The sequence below is a fragment of the Oncorhynchus keta genome, chromosome 27, assembly GCF_023373465.1.
Source record: "Oncorhynchus keta strain PuntledgeMale-10-30-2019 chromosome 27, Oket_V2, whole genome shotgun sequence".
Classification (NCBI taxonomy): Eukaryota; Metazoa; Chordata; class Actinopteri; order Salmoniformes; family Salmonidae; genus Oncorhynchus; species Oncorhynchus keta.
This window is the reverse complement of record NC_068447.1, coordinates 44,601,719-44,614,934: the sequence shown is the minus strand read 5'-3', so window position 1 is coordinate 44,614,934 and position 13,216 is coordinate 44,601,719. Positions and strand designations below refer to the sequence as shown.

At 41.5% G+C, this 13,216-nt stretch overlaps 1 protein-coding gene across 1 annotated transcript in view; it reads left to right on the top strand.

Annotated features, from left to right (window-relative positions):
• LOC118360171 (copine-9-like) overlaps positions 1–10,981 on the top strand; it is a 108,703-nt gene extending 97,722 nt beyond the window's left edge. Inside the window, exons 17-20 of the mRNA XM_035739398.2 lie at positions 3,554–3,656; positions 3,791–3,848; positions 4,756–4,829; positions 5,175–10,981. Coding sequence (XP_035595291.1) covers positions 3,554–3,656; positions 3,791–3,848; positions 4,756–4,829; positions 5,175–5,357 — 418 coding nt within the window. The 3' untranslated portion in view covers positions 5,358–10,981. The remainder of the gene's footprint in view (positions 1–3,553; positions 3,657–3,790; positions 3,849–4,755; positions 4,830–5,174) is intronic.
• The last annotated feature ends 2,235 nt before the right edge of the window (positions 10,982–13,216 follow it).

Here is a 13,216-nt window from a genome sequence, read left to right as displayed (position 1 = left end):
ATAATATGATCTCAGTAGACAATACAGGAATGAACTTGATTTGAATGCAAGGTGCAACACTACTATCTAGTGGGCGGCAGGTAGCCAAGCCGGCTTTAAACTTTCTCTTGAAAGTTGTAATAGTGGAATGCACAAGGTGAAATTTAGAAACTGGGTAGTGCATCATCAATTCCTTTTGCCATGTTGGTCATTGCATACCTTAGAGAGCTATTTATAACTTGTTAGAAATGTCCAGATTAACTAGCCCATTTTTTTAGCCCTTAGATATTGTTGTATTTTTTTTGTCACTCGAATATCACATGAATACACATTAGACATGGAAAACTGCTAAATGTTATTTGCAACCCATGACAAAATATGTAGAATTGCAGGAAATAAGCTTTAAACATGCAAAATTCTCTCCATCAACAAGAGGCGTGTGAACAGTTTGTGTCAGGAACATTGCTTGTGCCCATAGAAATAGGCGTGGTACGTGCACAGGGGAGGAGCATGGGATTTTCCTCAATGCTGGAAGAGGGGCCTCAAGTGAAAACATTTGGGAACCCCTGTACTAGATTATACACACAGCCCCTTGACATGCAAGGCTATACTATGTACTTTAAGCTGTTGTCTCTGCCAGGCTCTTTCTCCCCAAGCCAGCGATCCTCTCCCTCTTAAGAGCAGATGGCTGGCGCACGTGTTATTCATTCTTAATATTCCCTGTACAGGCAGGCTTCATACCTTACATAGAGCACACGCTCCTGTTGCATAGATAATGTGCTACATTGTCTTGGACCAGAGTGTCTGGAGGAGGGTTTATACAGTATGAGTCTATTGGGGCTCATTGTAGGAGCACCAACAGCACCATGTGGAGAATGTGTGTGGAGAATGTGTCCTTCGGACAACTGATGTTCTTCTGTAGCTTCTGCTCTGAGTAATATGCATGTTTCTATGTTTATTTATTTTACCTTTATTTAACCAGGCAAGTCAGTTAAGAACAAATTCTTATTTTCAATGACGGCCTAGGAACTGTGGGTTAACTGCCTGTTCAGGGGCAGAACGACAGATTTGTACCTTGTCAGCTCGGGGGTTTGAACTTGCAACCTTCCGGTTACTAGTCCAACACTCTAACCACTAGGCTACCCTGCCGCCCCAATGTAATCTTCTCCAGAGTGTTATTTAGACGTTTTTGGTGCTACTCAAATCATGGAGGCTGTAATTTCAGGAGAGCACTGGCTAAGAATAAAATTTGAAAAACGGTTTTAGCATTCAGTCTACTGACCATGTGATTGCAAAGGGAAGAGGACAGTGCAACAGGGCATTGCAAGGCCATTCTAGCAACTGTGTAAAGTGACCTGAATAATAACCAGTCATCCCTATGAGCACAAGAAGTTGAGACACAAAGTTTGGACACACCTACACAGTACTGATTCAAGGGTTTTTCTACATTGTAGAATAATAGTGAAGATATCAAAACTATGAAATAACACAATTGGAATCATGTAGTAACCAAAAAAGTGTTAAACAAATCAAAATATATTTTATATTTCAGATTCTTCAAAGCAGCCACCCTTTGCCTTGGTCACAGTATTGCACAATCTTGGCATTCTCTCAATCAGCTTCATGAGGTAGTCACTTGGAATGCATTTCATTTAACTGGTGTGCCTTGTTAATTTGTGAAATTTCTTTCATTCTTAATGCGTTTGAACCAATCAGTTGTGTTGTGACAAGGTAGGGGAGGTATACAGAAGATAGCCCTATTTGGTAAAAGACCAAGTCCATATTATGGCAAGAACAGCTCAAATAAGCAAAGAGAAATGACAGTCCATCATTACTTTAAGACATGATAGTCAGTCAATCTGGAACATTTCAAGAACTTCGAAAGTTTCTTCAAGTGCAGTCGCAAAAACCATCAAGCGATATGATGAAACTGCCTCTCATGAGGACCGCCACAGGAAAGGAAGACCCAGAGTTACCTCTGCTGCAGAGTTCATTAGAGTTACCAGCCTCAGAAATGGCAGGCCAAATAAATGCTTCACAGAGTTCAAGTAACAGACACATCTCAACATCAACTGTTCAGAGGAGACTGCGTGAATCAGGCCTTAGTGGTCGAATTGCTGCAAAGAAACCACTACTAAAGGACACCAATAAGAAGAAGAGACTTGCTTGGGCCAAGAAACACAAGCAATGGACTCATCAGACCAGTGGATATCTGTTCTTTGGTCTGATGAGTCCAAATTTGAGATTTAACCAGTCAGTGATTTAACCAGCATGGCTACCACAGCATTCTGCAGCGATACGCCATCCCATCTGGTTTGCGCTTAATGGGAACAATCATTTGTTTTTCAACAGGACAATGAACCAACACACCTCCAGGCTGTGTAAGGGCTATTTGACCAAGAAGGGGAGTGATGGAGTGCTGCATCAGATGACCTGGCCTCCACAATCACCTGACCTCAACCCAATTGACATGATTAGGGATGTGTTGGACCGCTGAGTGAAGGAAAAGCAGCCAACAAGTGCTCAGCATATGTGGGAACTCCTTCAAGACCATTGGGCAAACATTCCAGGTGAAGCTGGTTGAGAGAATGCCAAGAGTGTGCAAAACTGTGGCTACTTTGAAGAATCTCCGATATAAAATATATTATGATTTGTTTAACACTTTTTTGGTTACTACATCATTCCATATGTGTTATTTCATAGTGTTGATGTCTTCACTATTATTCTACAATGTAGAAAATAGTTTAAAAAATAAAGGAAAACCCTTGAATGAGTAGGTGTGTCCAAACTTTTGACTGCTACTGTATGGATTTTGGGTTGAAAAGATGTTGAAAAGACGTCTTTCAACCAATTTTGATCTTTGAGAAGTGTACTAGCCCCTGTGTCATCCCACTACCCTTACAGCTCACTGTTACCTGTCTAACATCCCGTAGGTCTTTATATGTCTCTGACACCCCTGGATTTTAGATATATCAGAGCGCAGTAAATCCCTCGGTCAGGGGGGGATAGTGGTCATAGCTCTGGTCTCACTCAGACAGGGATCGATGCTACACTCAGCCAGGTGGAACATCTTATTTACCTTTATTAGGAATGTAATCTCGGAGCCTAAACCAGGTGAAGGATACTCCAGGGAGAACATTGCCGACTCAGACAAACAACTGTGAGACGCGTCTTGGAGCTTGTCTAACATAATAACACATTGGGCCTGGAATGTATTGACTGTCTCTGTTGTTCATTTTATTCCTCACAGTGCCTGTGGCTCACTTGGTGAAATTGGAATGAAGGGGATTTGGAAAAAATGTCATTTTTCTCTTTTGTTTTTGTTCGCTCCTCTCGTTCTGAGATGAGAGGTGCCAACTGGGTAATGCCAGAGGTCAAAGTGTCTTGGCTCACTGGATAACGGTCCTTAATTACAGTATCTCTCTAGTGAGAGGCGGTAAACATTTGCCATCACATATAAACTCACTCACTCTCAATCTCACTCCGGCACACACTCCTAACACTGCTTGTTAATGCTCTTGTGTGTGTGTGTGTATGTGTGCGTGTGCGTGCGTGCGTGCATGTGCTCCCTCAGGTCTGCACAGGATGTGACAGATGGCTCTCAGTACTTTGTGTTGTTGATGATCACAGACGGAGTTATCTCTGACATGGTGCAGACCAAGGAGGCTGTGGTCAACGTGAGTGGAGTACACAGTACAGTTCCTCCTTCAGCAGGGCCATCTTATCTGCAGACAGTGCACTATCGAGGCTGTCTGAAAACCAAGCATAGCCTACTACTGTTTGTCTGTAATTCCTCTTTCTTTCCCTACAGGCAGCTGCTCTCCCCATGTCCATCATCATCGTAGGGGTTGGACCTGCAAAGTTTGACGGTGAGTGTGGCGCCCCTGAAGGTAGAATAAGAGAAGCACAGTGGCTCCTGCACAGCTGTTATTATATTTTGAAGGTGCATTTCTCTTTGAGTGTTCCTTTAGAAAGTCAGTGTTGCAGTGTCAAGTATCCAGGCCCTCTTCAGATCAATGACTCCTTAAGGGGAGGGAGGGAGGGAGGGAGGGAGGGAGGGAGGGAGGGAGGGAGGGAGGGAGGGAGGGAGGGAGGGAGGGAGGGAGGGAGGGAGGGAGGGAGGGAGGGAGGGAGGGAGGGAGGGAGGGAGAGTAATCTCTGTTTCAGCCCAGTGAGGTGTAACTCTGGGCATCATCTGCGCTCGATTCCGCTGGATTTTCCCCTTGGTTAGGCAATCGAACGCTGTGAAGTCAGTCAGGCATTGCAGAGGTCATGAGTTCAGACCGCTTGATGGCACTTCAGGAGAGAAACTCTTCAGAAGTAGCTAGGTCTGAAAATGTGTGTTGATATGTGTGTTTCAAGGCTTGTTGTCTGGTTTATTTTCCTTTTGCTGCACTCCTGTGTGTGTGTCTGTGCATTCGTGTGGATGTGTCTATCTAAGAGTTTGTGTACTGTAGTGTGGCAGAATTGTGTGCAGTTTTGAATACTTGTTGATGTCTGGGTTGAGTTGTCCGAGTATCAGACTCAATGAGAAGAGTCCTCAATGAGGTTTTCTATAAACCAGCTGAATTCTGTAAGCCTTTTAGAATGACCTTTCTTTTCAAAAGCACTTACAGCATAAATGGGTCCACAGTGCTTAGCAGTGATTAGTCCGATTTTAAATAACTGCTAGGAGCACATAACATTTTCCTTCTAGTATCTGGAGATGTTTTGACTTCAACTGTTGCCCAGAGTGCTAGTTCTGAAAAGCTTATCATATGTTGTGTTTCTGTCTAGCCATGGAGGAGCTGGATGGAGATGAGGTCAGAGTGTCCTCCAGAGGGCGCTTTGCTGAAAGAGACATTGTGCAGGTAGGCTGTGGCCAGACAACAAGTGAGTATCTCAATTGCATATCATTGATTCCTCGCATCCTCTCTCCTCGCCTCCTTCTCAAAAGCCATTGGATGGATGAAAAGGTCAGCAGTCTGACCTTCTCATCCAAGGGGGTTTGAGAAGCAGCAGAGGAATCAAGGAAATGCAAGTGAGATTCTCCAAATGAAACTTTAATTTGTTGCTTTAGTCTTTGTTCAGTGTATTTGATGTTCATGATCAGTAGGACCAAGAAGTTTATTCTCCCAGACATTCAATACTTTCAGAACCCTACTACAGTAGTGTGTCCTGTCCGTGTTGTAATTCATCCCCCAACTCCCATACAGTTTGTTCCTTTCCGGGACTACATGGACCAGTCAGGGAACCAGGTCCTGAGCATGGCCCGGTTGGCCAAAGACGTGCTGGCTGAGATCCCCGAGCAGCTTCTGGGCTTCATGAAGACCAGAGGCATCGAGCCACAGCCTGCTCTCTCCTCATCAGAGCTGCCCAAGCTCCACAGGCATATCTGACACCTATCACTGTAGTGGGACAGCACCTCTCAACACCCTAGCTGGGTCTACACACATTTGTTGTGCACATACACACACACACTTGACATCTCTCTCATCTCTTCAAACCCTATGCCATCTCATTGCAAGTCGATGGCCCCTCTCCCTAACTCTACAGCGGCACATACTGTAGCTAAACACAGTACAGTACATACACACATAGAATGAGTCTATGTATACATTGTGTATTTGAACACATAGGGGTGAGTAGATATAGCACCCAATGCAATACCCACAAGCACAGTGATTTCTGAAGAGAAGGAATACATATAATTTACTATGCCATGATGTGACACAATACAAAGTTCACATGCATATGCAGAAGGGGGAGTTACAGACTGTGAAAGTTACTGATGTAGAATATACATATCTAAGAAACTGAGAAACAAAAAGACTATTAGATTTTTCCTTTCAGCTCTGGAGTGTGTGTATATATATATACAGTATATGCAAAGCAGCTTAGCCATCAACTGAATATAAAACACATAAACAACTGGACATATTGCTTTCAGCCCATACCTCCAAACCCACAACCTCTTACATGAGGTTACTCTTTTTATACACATAAATCTGCTTGAATTACTGTATCCTATCCACTGGGATGACAGGAATACATGCCCTCATGTAACAAACAACATGTTTTATTTATGTTGACTTTCTACTTCATGCAGATGTTGGATCTTAATTTGATCACTCTTTAGGTCGCAGAAAATGTTCCTGCATATCAAGACATTCAAATGAGCCTTGTGATTTAGATATGTTCACTGAAAACCCACAGTTGTCTTTTTCGCCATGTGGGGGTAGTCAAATCATTCTGACAATAGCCAGCTATCAAAATCATCATCCCTCACTCACTCAAAAGCTAAAAGCACCAGACAGAATATGAATAAATGTCCGACTGCTACTGTAGGCCTATAGTTCCTATTACCGCAAAATTCAAATGTATCCATACACATCAACAACCATCATCTTATATAGCTTAATAACACAACATAGATACTGGTCTCCACTATGACGCGAGTGTATCCGAAATGTGGCCGTTACGTTAGGCTACACCTAAACTATAGCTTAAGTAATTGCACACACAGGCCTATAATATCAGATGTAAAGACAAGATGAAATTGAGAATAGTGAGGTGGCCTACGGAACGGAGCGCAATGGTGCTTGAAAGAGACCGACTGATTTTAAAACCAAAAAGACACAAAAAATCTATAGTATATATATGACTCACCACCTAGATTTAGCTCCTATGTAGCAGAAGTTGAATTTATGTTTTTTTACATTGGATAAAAATAGAGACTCAGAGCTACAAAATGGAATATCATACAATGCATTTGAGGAACAATGGGAAAGTAATTCTGCTTTGAAAGTTGATAAACTTGTAAACTCACTATTGAGAAAATTGTATTTTCGTGTTTTGTGAGAGCTCTTCTTTGCCTACACCCATTCAGCATCATTCACACCCTCTTTAAGCTTTAGCTCCACCCATCTCCTTGAGTTCAGAGTGCACAATTGACGCTCTGGCCAATGATTTGTTTACCTCTGGATAACATGAAAACAGCCAAACCAGCTCTGATGGCAACAATTTTGTTATGCTTTTTTGCAGATGTTTACTGACACCGGCCATATTCAACGGGTGTTGTACACTTTAGCTTAAGACATATAGCTAGCTACCTAGGTAAACAATTAACCTAGCTAGGTAAACAACATGTAAGATCACACACGTCACAACACCTAACGTCAGCTAGGGAGCCAGCCGGCCAACGTTAGCTAACAGTACACTAGCTTGAAATGAAACCCCTTTCTGTCAGAATTAGAAACGTGTAATATCTGAAAATGTAGCTAGCTGGACTATCTTACCCGTATACATCATCATGCATGATGGACGCGTCTCCCTGTCACGGATCCACGCTACAAATGCCCTTAGTTTGAAGATGTAATCCGGAAACAGGTGTTTTCTCATCTCTTTAGCTATCATACTCTAATTCCACTGATTTCAAAACCCGATCCTCCAGAAAGTGGAGCGCAAAAAAGCCACGTTCAACAGGATTACCAACACAGACTGACCAGCTCAAATAGACAAAGCCTTCTACATGGCAGACCAATCCAAATTCATCTCTCGGCATGTCAAGCCCACTCATTATCTCAGCCATTCATGTTCATGGTTAGTGGGGAGGTTGCTGTCTTTTTATGTGGCTTAACCAACAAGGCTCGTAAATTTAACAATTTTATTTGTTTTTACAGATGGCATACACGTTTGTTATTAAGGCACATGAAAGTTCACATGTTCCAGAAGGCATTTCTGCCAAAAACTCATTTTGATTTTTAAAAAATGCTTTACGTTCAAACAGCTCTCCTGTGAAGTCGTGACTTGCGACATATGCCTAGTTTCCTGAATTGGGTCAAATATTATCAAAAAGAGGGTTACGAATCAACTGCCAAAATTATGTTCAATTATAGCCTGGGGTGGTCTAGCAGTCAGGGCTGTGCAAATATAGACCAAATATGTCCCTGTGGGTTCAATTCTGTCCCACTCCCTTCTGGCAAATAACAAACATTAAAACAGGTTAATATGCCCCATCAACATTAAACAACTATACAGAGTGCCCTTAAAGTTTTGAAATAAGTAAATAAAATCAATGATGAGAGAATAGTCTAATTAACTGATAACTGACATGGAGCTGTAGAAGGAAGACCCAAATGCCATGAACCAAGAGGTTGTGAGTTCAAATCCCAGGTGTGTACATATTTGATAATAATTACTGTATAAATGAACACGCACAATATAATCAGGTATGTCCAATACAGTGCCTTCAGAAACTATTCACGCCCCTTAGCTTTTTCCACATTTGTTGTGTTACAAAGTGGGATTTAATTGTCATTTTCTGTCAATGAACTACATAAAATACTATGATGTCAAAGTGGAAAACAATATAACACTATATCTCGATTTAATACATCTTGGAATCACCTTTGGCAGTGATTACAGCTGTAAGTCTTTTGGGGGTAAAGCTCTAAGAGCTTTCCACACCTGGATTGTGCAACATTTGCCCATTAATTCTTTTCAAAATTCTTCAAGCTCTGTCAAGTTGGTTGTTGATCATTGCTAGACAACCATTTTCAATTCTTGCCATAGATTTTCAGGCAAGTAAAAACTTGCCTTTGGTTATTGTCCTGCTGAAAGGTAAATTAATCTCCCAGTGTCTGGTGGAAAGCAGACTGGACCAGTTTTTCCTGTAGGATTTAGCCTGTGCTTAGCTCCATTACGTTTAAAAAAAATGTATCCTGAAAAACTCCTTAATAATTAAAATCATACCCATAACACAGCCACAGCTTGAAAGTATGGAGAGTGGTACTCAGTAATGTGTTGTATTGGATTTGCCCCAAATTGCTTTGCCACACTTTTTGCAGTATTACTTTAGTGCCTTGTTTGCAAATAGGATGCATGTTTTGTAATATTTGTATTCTGTACAGACTTCCTTCTTTTCAATTAGGTTAGTATTGTGGAATAACTACAATGTTGTTGACCCATCCTCAAGTTTTTTCCTGTCACAGTCATTAAACTCTGTGACTGTTTTAAAGTCACCATTGGCCTCATGGTGAAATCCCTGAGTGATTTCTTTCCTCTCTGGCAACTGTGTCAGGAAGGACACCTGTATCTTTGCAGTTACTGGGTGTATTGATACACCATCCAAAGTGTAATTAATAACTTCCCCGTGATCAAAGGGATATTCAACGTCTGCTTTTTATTTTTAATTCATCTAGCAATAAGTGCCCTTTGCGAGGCATTGGAAAACCTCCCTGGTCTTTGTGTTTGAAATTCCCTGCTCGACCGAGAGACCTTACAATAATCTGTATATGTGGAGTACAGAAATCGTGTTAAACACATAGAGAGACCATGCAACGTATTATATTTTTAATCCTGAACTGATTTAGGCTTCCCATAACAAAGGGGTTGAATACTTATTGCACTTATAAGCATTTCAGCTTTACATTTTTTATTCATTTGTAAACATTTTGAAAAACATAATTCCACTTTAAGATTACGGGCTATTGTGTGTAGGCCAGTGACAAACATCTCAATATAATACATTTTAAATTCAGGCTGTAACACAACAAGATGTGGAAAATTCAAGGTGTGTGAATACTTTCTGAAGGCAAGCCAACCTTGCCAACAGACAAAAAGAGCTGTGGATCAGTGGTCCACCAATCAGGGCCTTCGATGGGCTTGGGACCATCAGGCGACATGCTGACAAAAGATACACAGAAATGTTCTTGCAACGTTCCCATGAACTGTGTCTTGAACATTAATACCTTATATTCTGAGAACATGGCAACCATGTTCTGTGTATGTTTGGTGGGACGTTGATAGAATATTCTCCTACCCCATAGAAAACTGGACACGTGAATGTTCTTGCAACGTTCCCATGAATCTAGAACATTCATATCCTAAGTTCTGAGAACATGTTAATCACGTTCCAAGTTCTATTTGATATTAAGGGAATGGTCCCTTGGGAACACTCCTTGCACATCACAGGAACATTCCTATGAAAACTTTAGTTAATGACCTTATGAGACACTTAAGGGAACATTCTCTAAAGTTGTGGGAGCGTTTGTTGTTGCTGGGTCAATCCCCTGAATGACTTGATTTTAGATACACATTTAAAAAATGGACAGTCCAGGGATATTTGATCCCGATCTTGATAAGAAATGACCATACCAGGCGCTTTTATTTTAAAGACAGTTGTAATTTAATGGATAACATAAATAGAAAACAACTAAAATAATAATTGGCTAAACCAACATTAGTTTTTATTCAAACAAAGTGTCTGGTAAATTGCCACAGTAAATTTGCTGTGGTAAACGAGGAAATGTGTTATTTATATTTTACTGAATTCTTGTCAAATAGATAAATCACCCTTAGTCTTCAAATAGGACTACATTGTTCCAATGGTAATACCAACCAGAGGGGAACATATCTTGAAAGACTTTGGTTTCGTTGAGCTGAAGACACTTTTCTTTGATGTGTAAATTATCAGACTATTTGTTTTACTCCTTGAAAACATTGAAATAAATGCAATAAACTTGTGGGCCTAATGTAGGCTATAGACTATCTAAATTAATTGACCAATTTACGATCCGATGGTGGAACTCCAAGGACAAAGACCTGAATCTCGGCACATAGAGTTTATTTTCAATTTCTTTGTTTGCTTTCCCTTTCAATGGTGGAATCAGTCAACATAGCATTAATTGTTGCTTGCTAGGACTGCATGTTCGATTAATTCATTTAGCCAACTGTACCTTGTACTATTTATAATCCCGTTTTATGTTGGACGTGCGCTCACAATCTAATTGTTATTTTCCAATTATTTATTATTTATTAAAGGAATTTTTTCAGGAGTGTGGCAGTCCCACTCCATGTAATTTTGTAGCTTTTATTGAAGAGATGAACAGGGTCTGAAAAGGGGAAGATATTAGAAGGCATATCCGTGGAAAGTAGGGGTGAGGACGGTGCTGCAGCTTCCCCTGATAATTAAAAAAAAAAATCAAATAAATCAAAATGTAATTTTTTTTTACAAATAAAATAGCAAAATCACCAAAATGGTGAACTAGGCCTTTATTATTACTCCTGTATGAGTTGAGAGAAATAATCACCAGCAGAGATGAGAAAAATATCTCCCTAATGGAAAATAAATATACCCCCTACAAAGATGTACATTTATTATGATTCACATAAGAATTCACACCAGATGCAGTTACCTGCACATAGTCTACATGGGCTGCTTGAACCAGAGCCCAGTGGAACGGCAGTCTAAGGTACACTGCATGACCAAAACTCGTCGAACATCTCATTCCAAAATCATGGCCATTAATATGGAGTTGGTCCCCCTTTGCTGCTATAACAGCCTCCTCTCTTCCCGGGAATGCATTCCACTAGATGTTTGAGCATTGCTGTGGGGACTTGCTTCCATTCAGCCCCAAGAGCATTAGTGAGGTTGGGCACTGATGTTGGGCGATTAGGCCTGGCTCACAGTCGGCGTTCCAATTCATCCCAAAAGTGTTCTATGGGGTTGAGGTCAGGTCTCTGTGCAGGCCAGTCAAGTTCTTCCACACCGATCTCGACAAATCAAATCATCATTGTCATGCTGAAACAGGAAAGGGCCTTCCCCAAACTGTTGCCACAAAGTTGGAAGCACGGAATCGTCTAGAATATCAATGTATGCTATAGCTTTAAGATTTCCCTTCACTGGAACTAAGGGGCCTAGCACGAACCATGACAAACAGCCCCAGACCATTAATCCTCCTCCACCAATCTTTACAGTTGGCACTATTACATTCCGTCAGGTAGCGTTCTCCTGGCATCTGCTAAACCCAGATTCATCCGTCAGACTGCCAGATGGTGAAGCGTGACTCATCACTCCAGAGAATGCGTTTCCACTGCTCCTGAGCCAAATAGCGACGAGCTTTACACCACTCCAGCTGATGCTTGGCATTGCGTATGGTGATCTTAGGCTTGTATGCGACTGCTCGGCCATGGAAACATATTTCATGACGCTCCCGACAAACAGTCATTGCGCTGACGTTGCTTCCTGAGGCAGTTCGGAACTCCGGTAGTGAGTGTTGCAACCGAGGACAGAAGCGCTATTTTTTACACGCTATGTGCTTCAGCCGTCAGCGGTCCCATTCTGTGAGCTTGTTTGGCCTACCACGTTGTGGCTGAGCTGTTGTTGCTCCTTAACATTTCCACTTCACAATAACAGTTGACCGGGGCAGCTCGAACAGGAGGCCATTCTGCTGACAGTGTTTGTATATGGAGATTGCATGGCTGTGTGCTCGATTTCATACACCTGTCATCAACGGGTGTGGCTAAAATAACCAAATCCACTAAGTCCACATACTTTTTTATTTATAGTGTACAATGTAGGTACGGTACTACATTGTATACAAACACAGCTTCCAGCTGCCCCCTGGTGGCAATTCTAAATATTTGTTCAATTATTCAAATCATCCTGTTTAAGGATTATTTTCCTCCTAGGATGAAATGGGTCAAATTAAGATCAGACATCTGTATGCTTTGACTTTTATTTGCTTTTCTGAAACTAAATGACCGAAAAAAAAGGGTCATATTATACAAACCACGTTCAAAAACACGAGCTCAGACCGTTGACTGTCAGTGGGAAGGTGAACGAAGAGGTTATCCTTGACAAACTTGACATTCAGTGTTTTGTTGTTTGTTTTGTTGTTGATTGATCTGATGCAGGAAGCAGGTCCTGTGTTGTGAACCAGGAGAGTGTCGACAGGGCAGGTATGGGGCCCAGGTCACATGTTCATTAGTGCCAGTCGCTCTCACCCTGTCCTCTATCATACCCATCCTGCCCAGCATGGGTTGAGGCTGGGCGCACATTACTCCCTGCTGGAACACAAATGCCAGTCTGTGCCCCCCTGCAGAGATAGAGGGAGACTATAGGGTGGAGGGGAGGGAGGTTGAGGAGTGGGACAGTAGAGGTCCTGTGTTTTTTTTGTGTGTGGTTGTCCTGTAAAGAATGGAGAAAGCGAGAGGGAGAAGATGTTTATTGAATTTGTTGCTAATTGTGTTATTATAATTCAGTGGAGAACTCATGCTCAGAACTAGGAATTAGAACCCTGTTGCTACCTGAAGCTCCAGGCTTAATTCTGATCATAGAAATAGAATCCTATTCTATTTCTATGGTTCAGATTCGATTTCTATGGTTTTGATTCTGACTCACGTTCTATCAGAGCTGACATGACAGCATTCATTACAATGTTAATAATCCTCTGGTTGTGACATCATTAAAAAG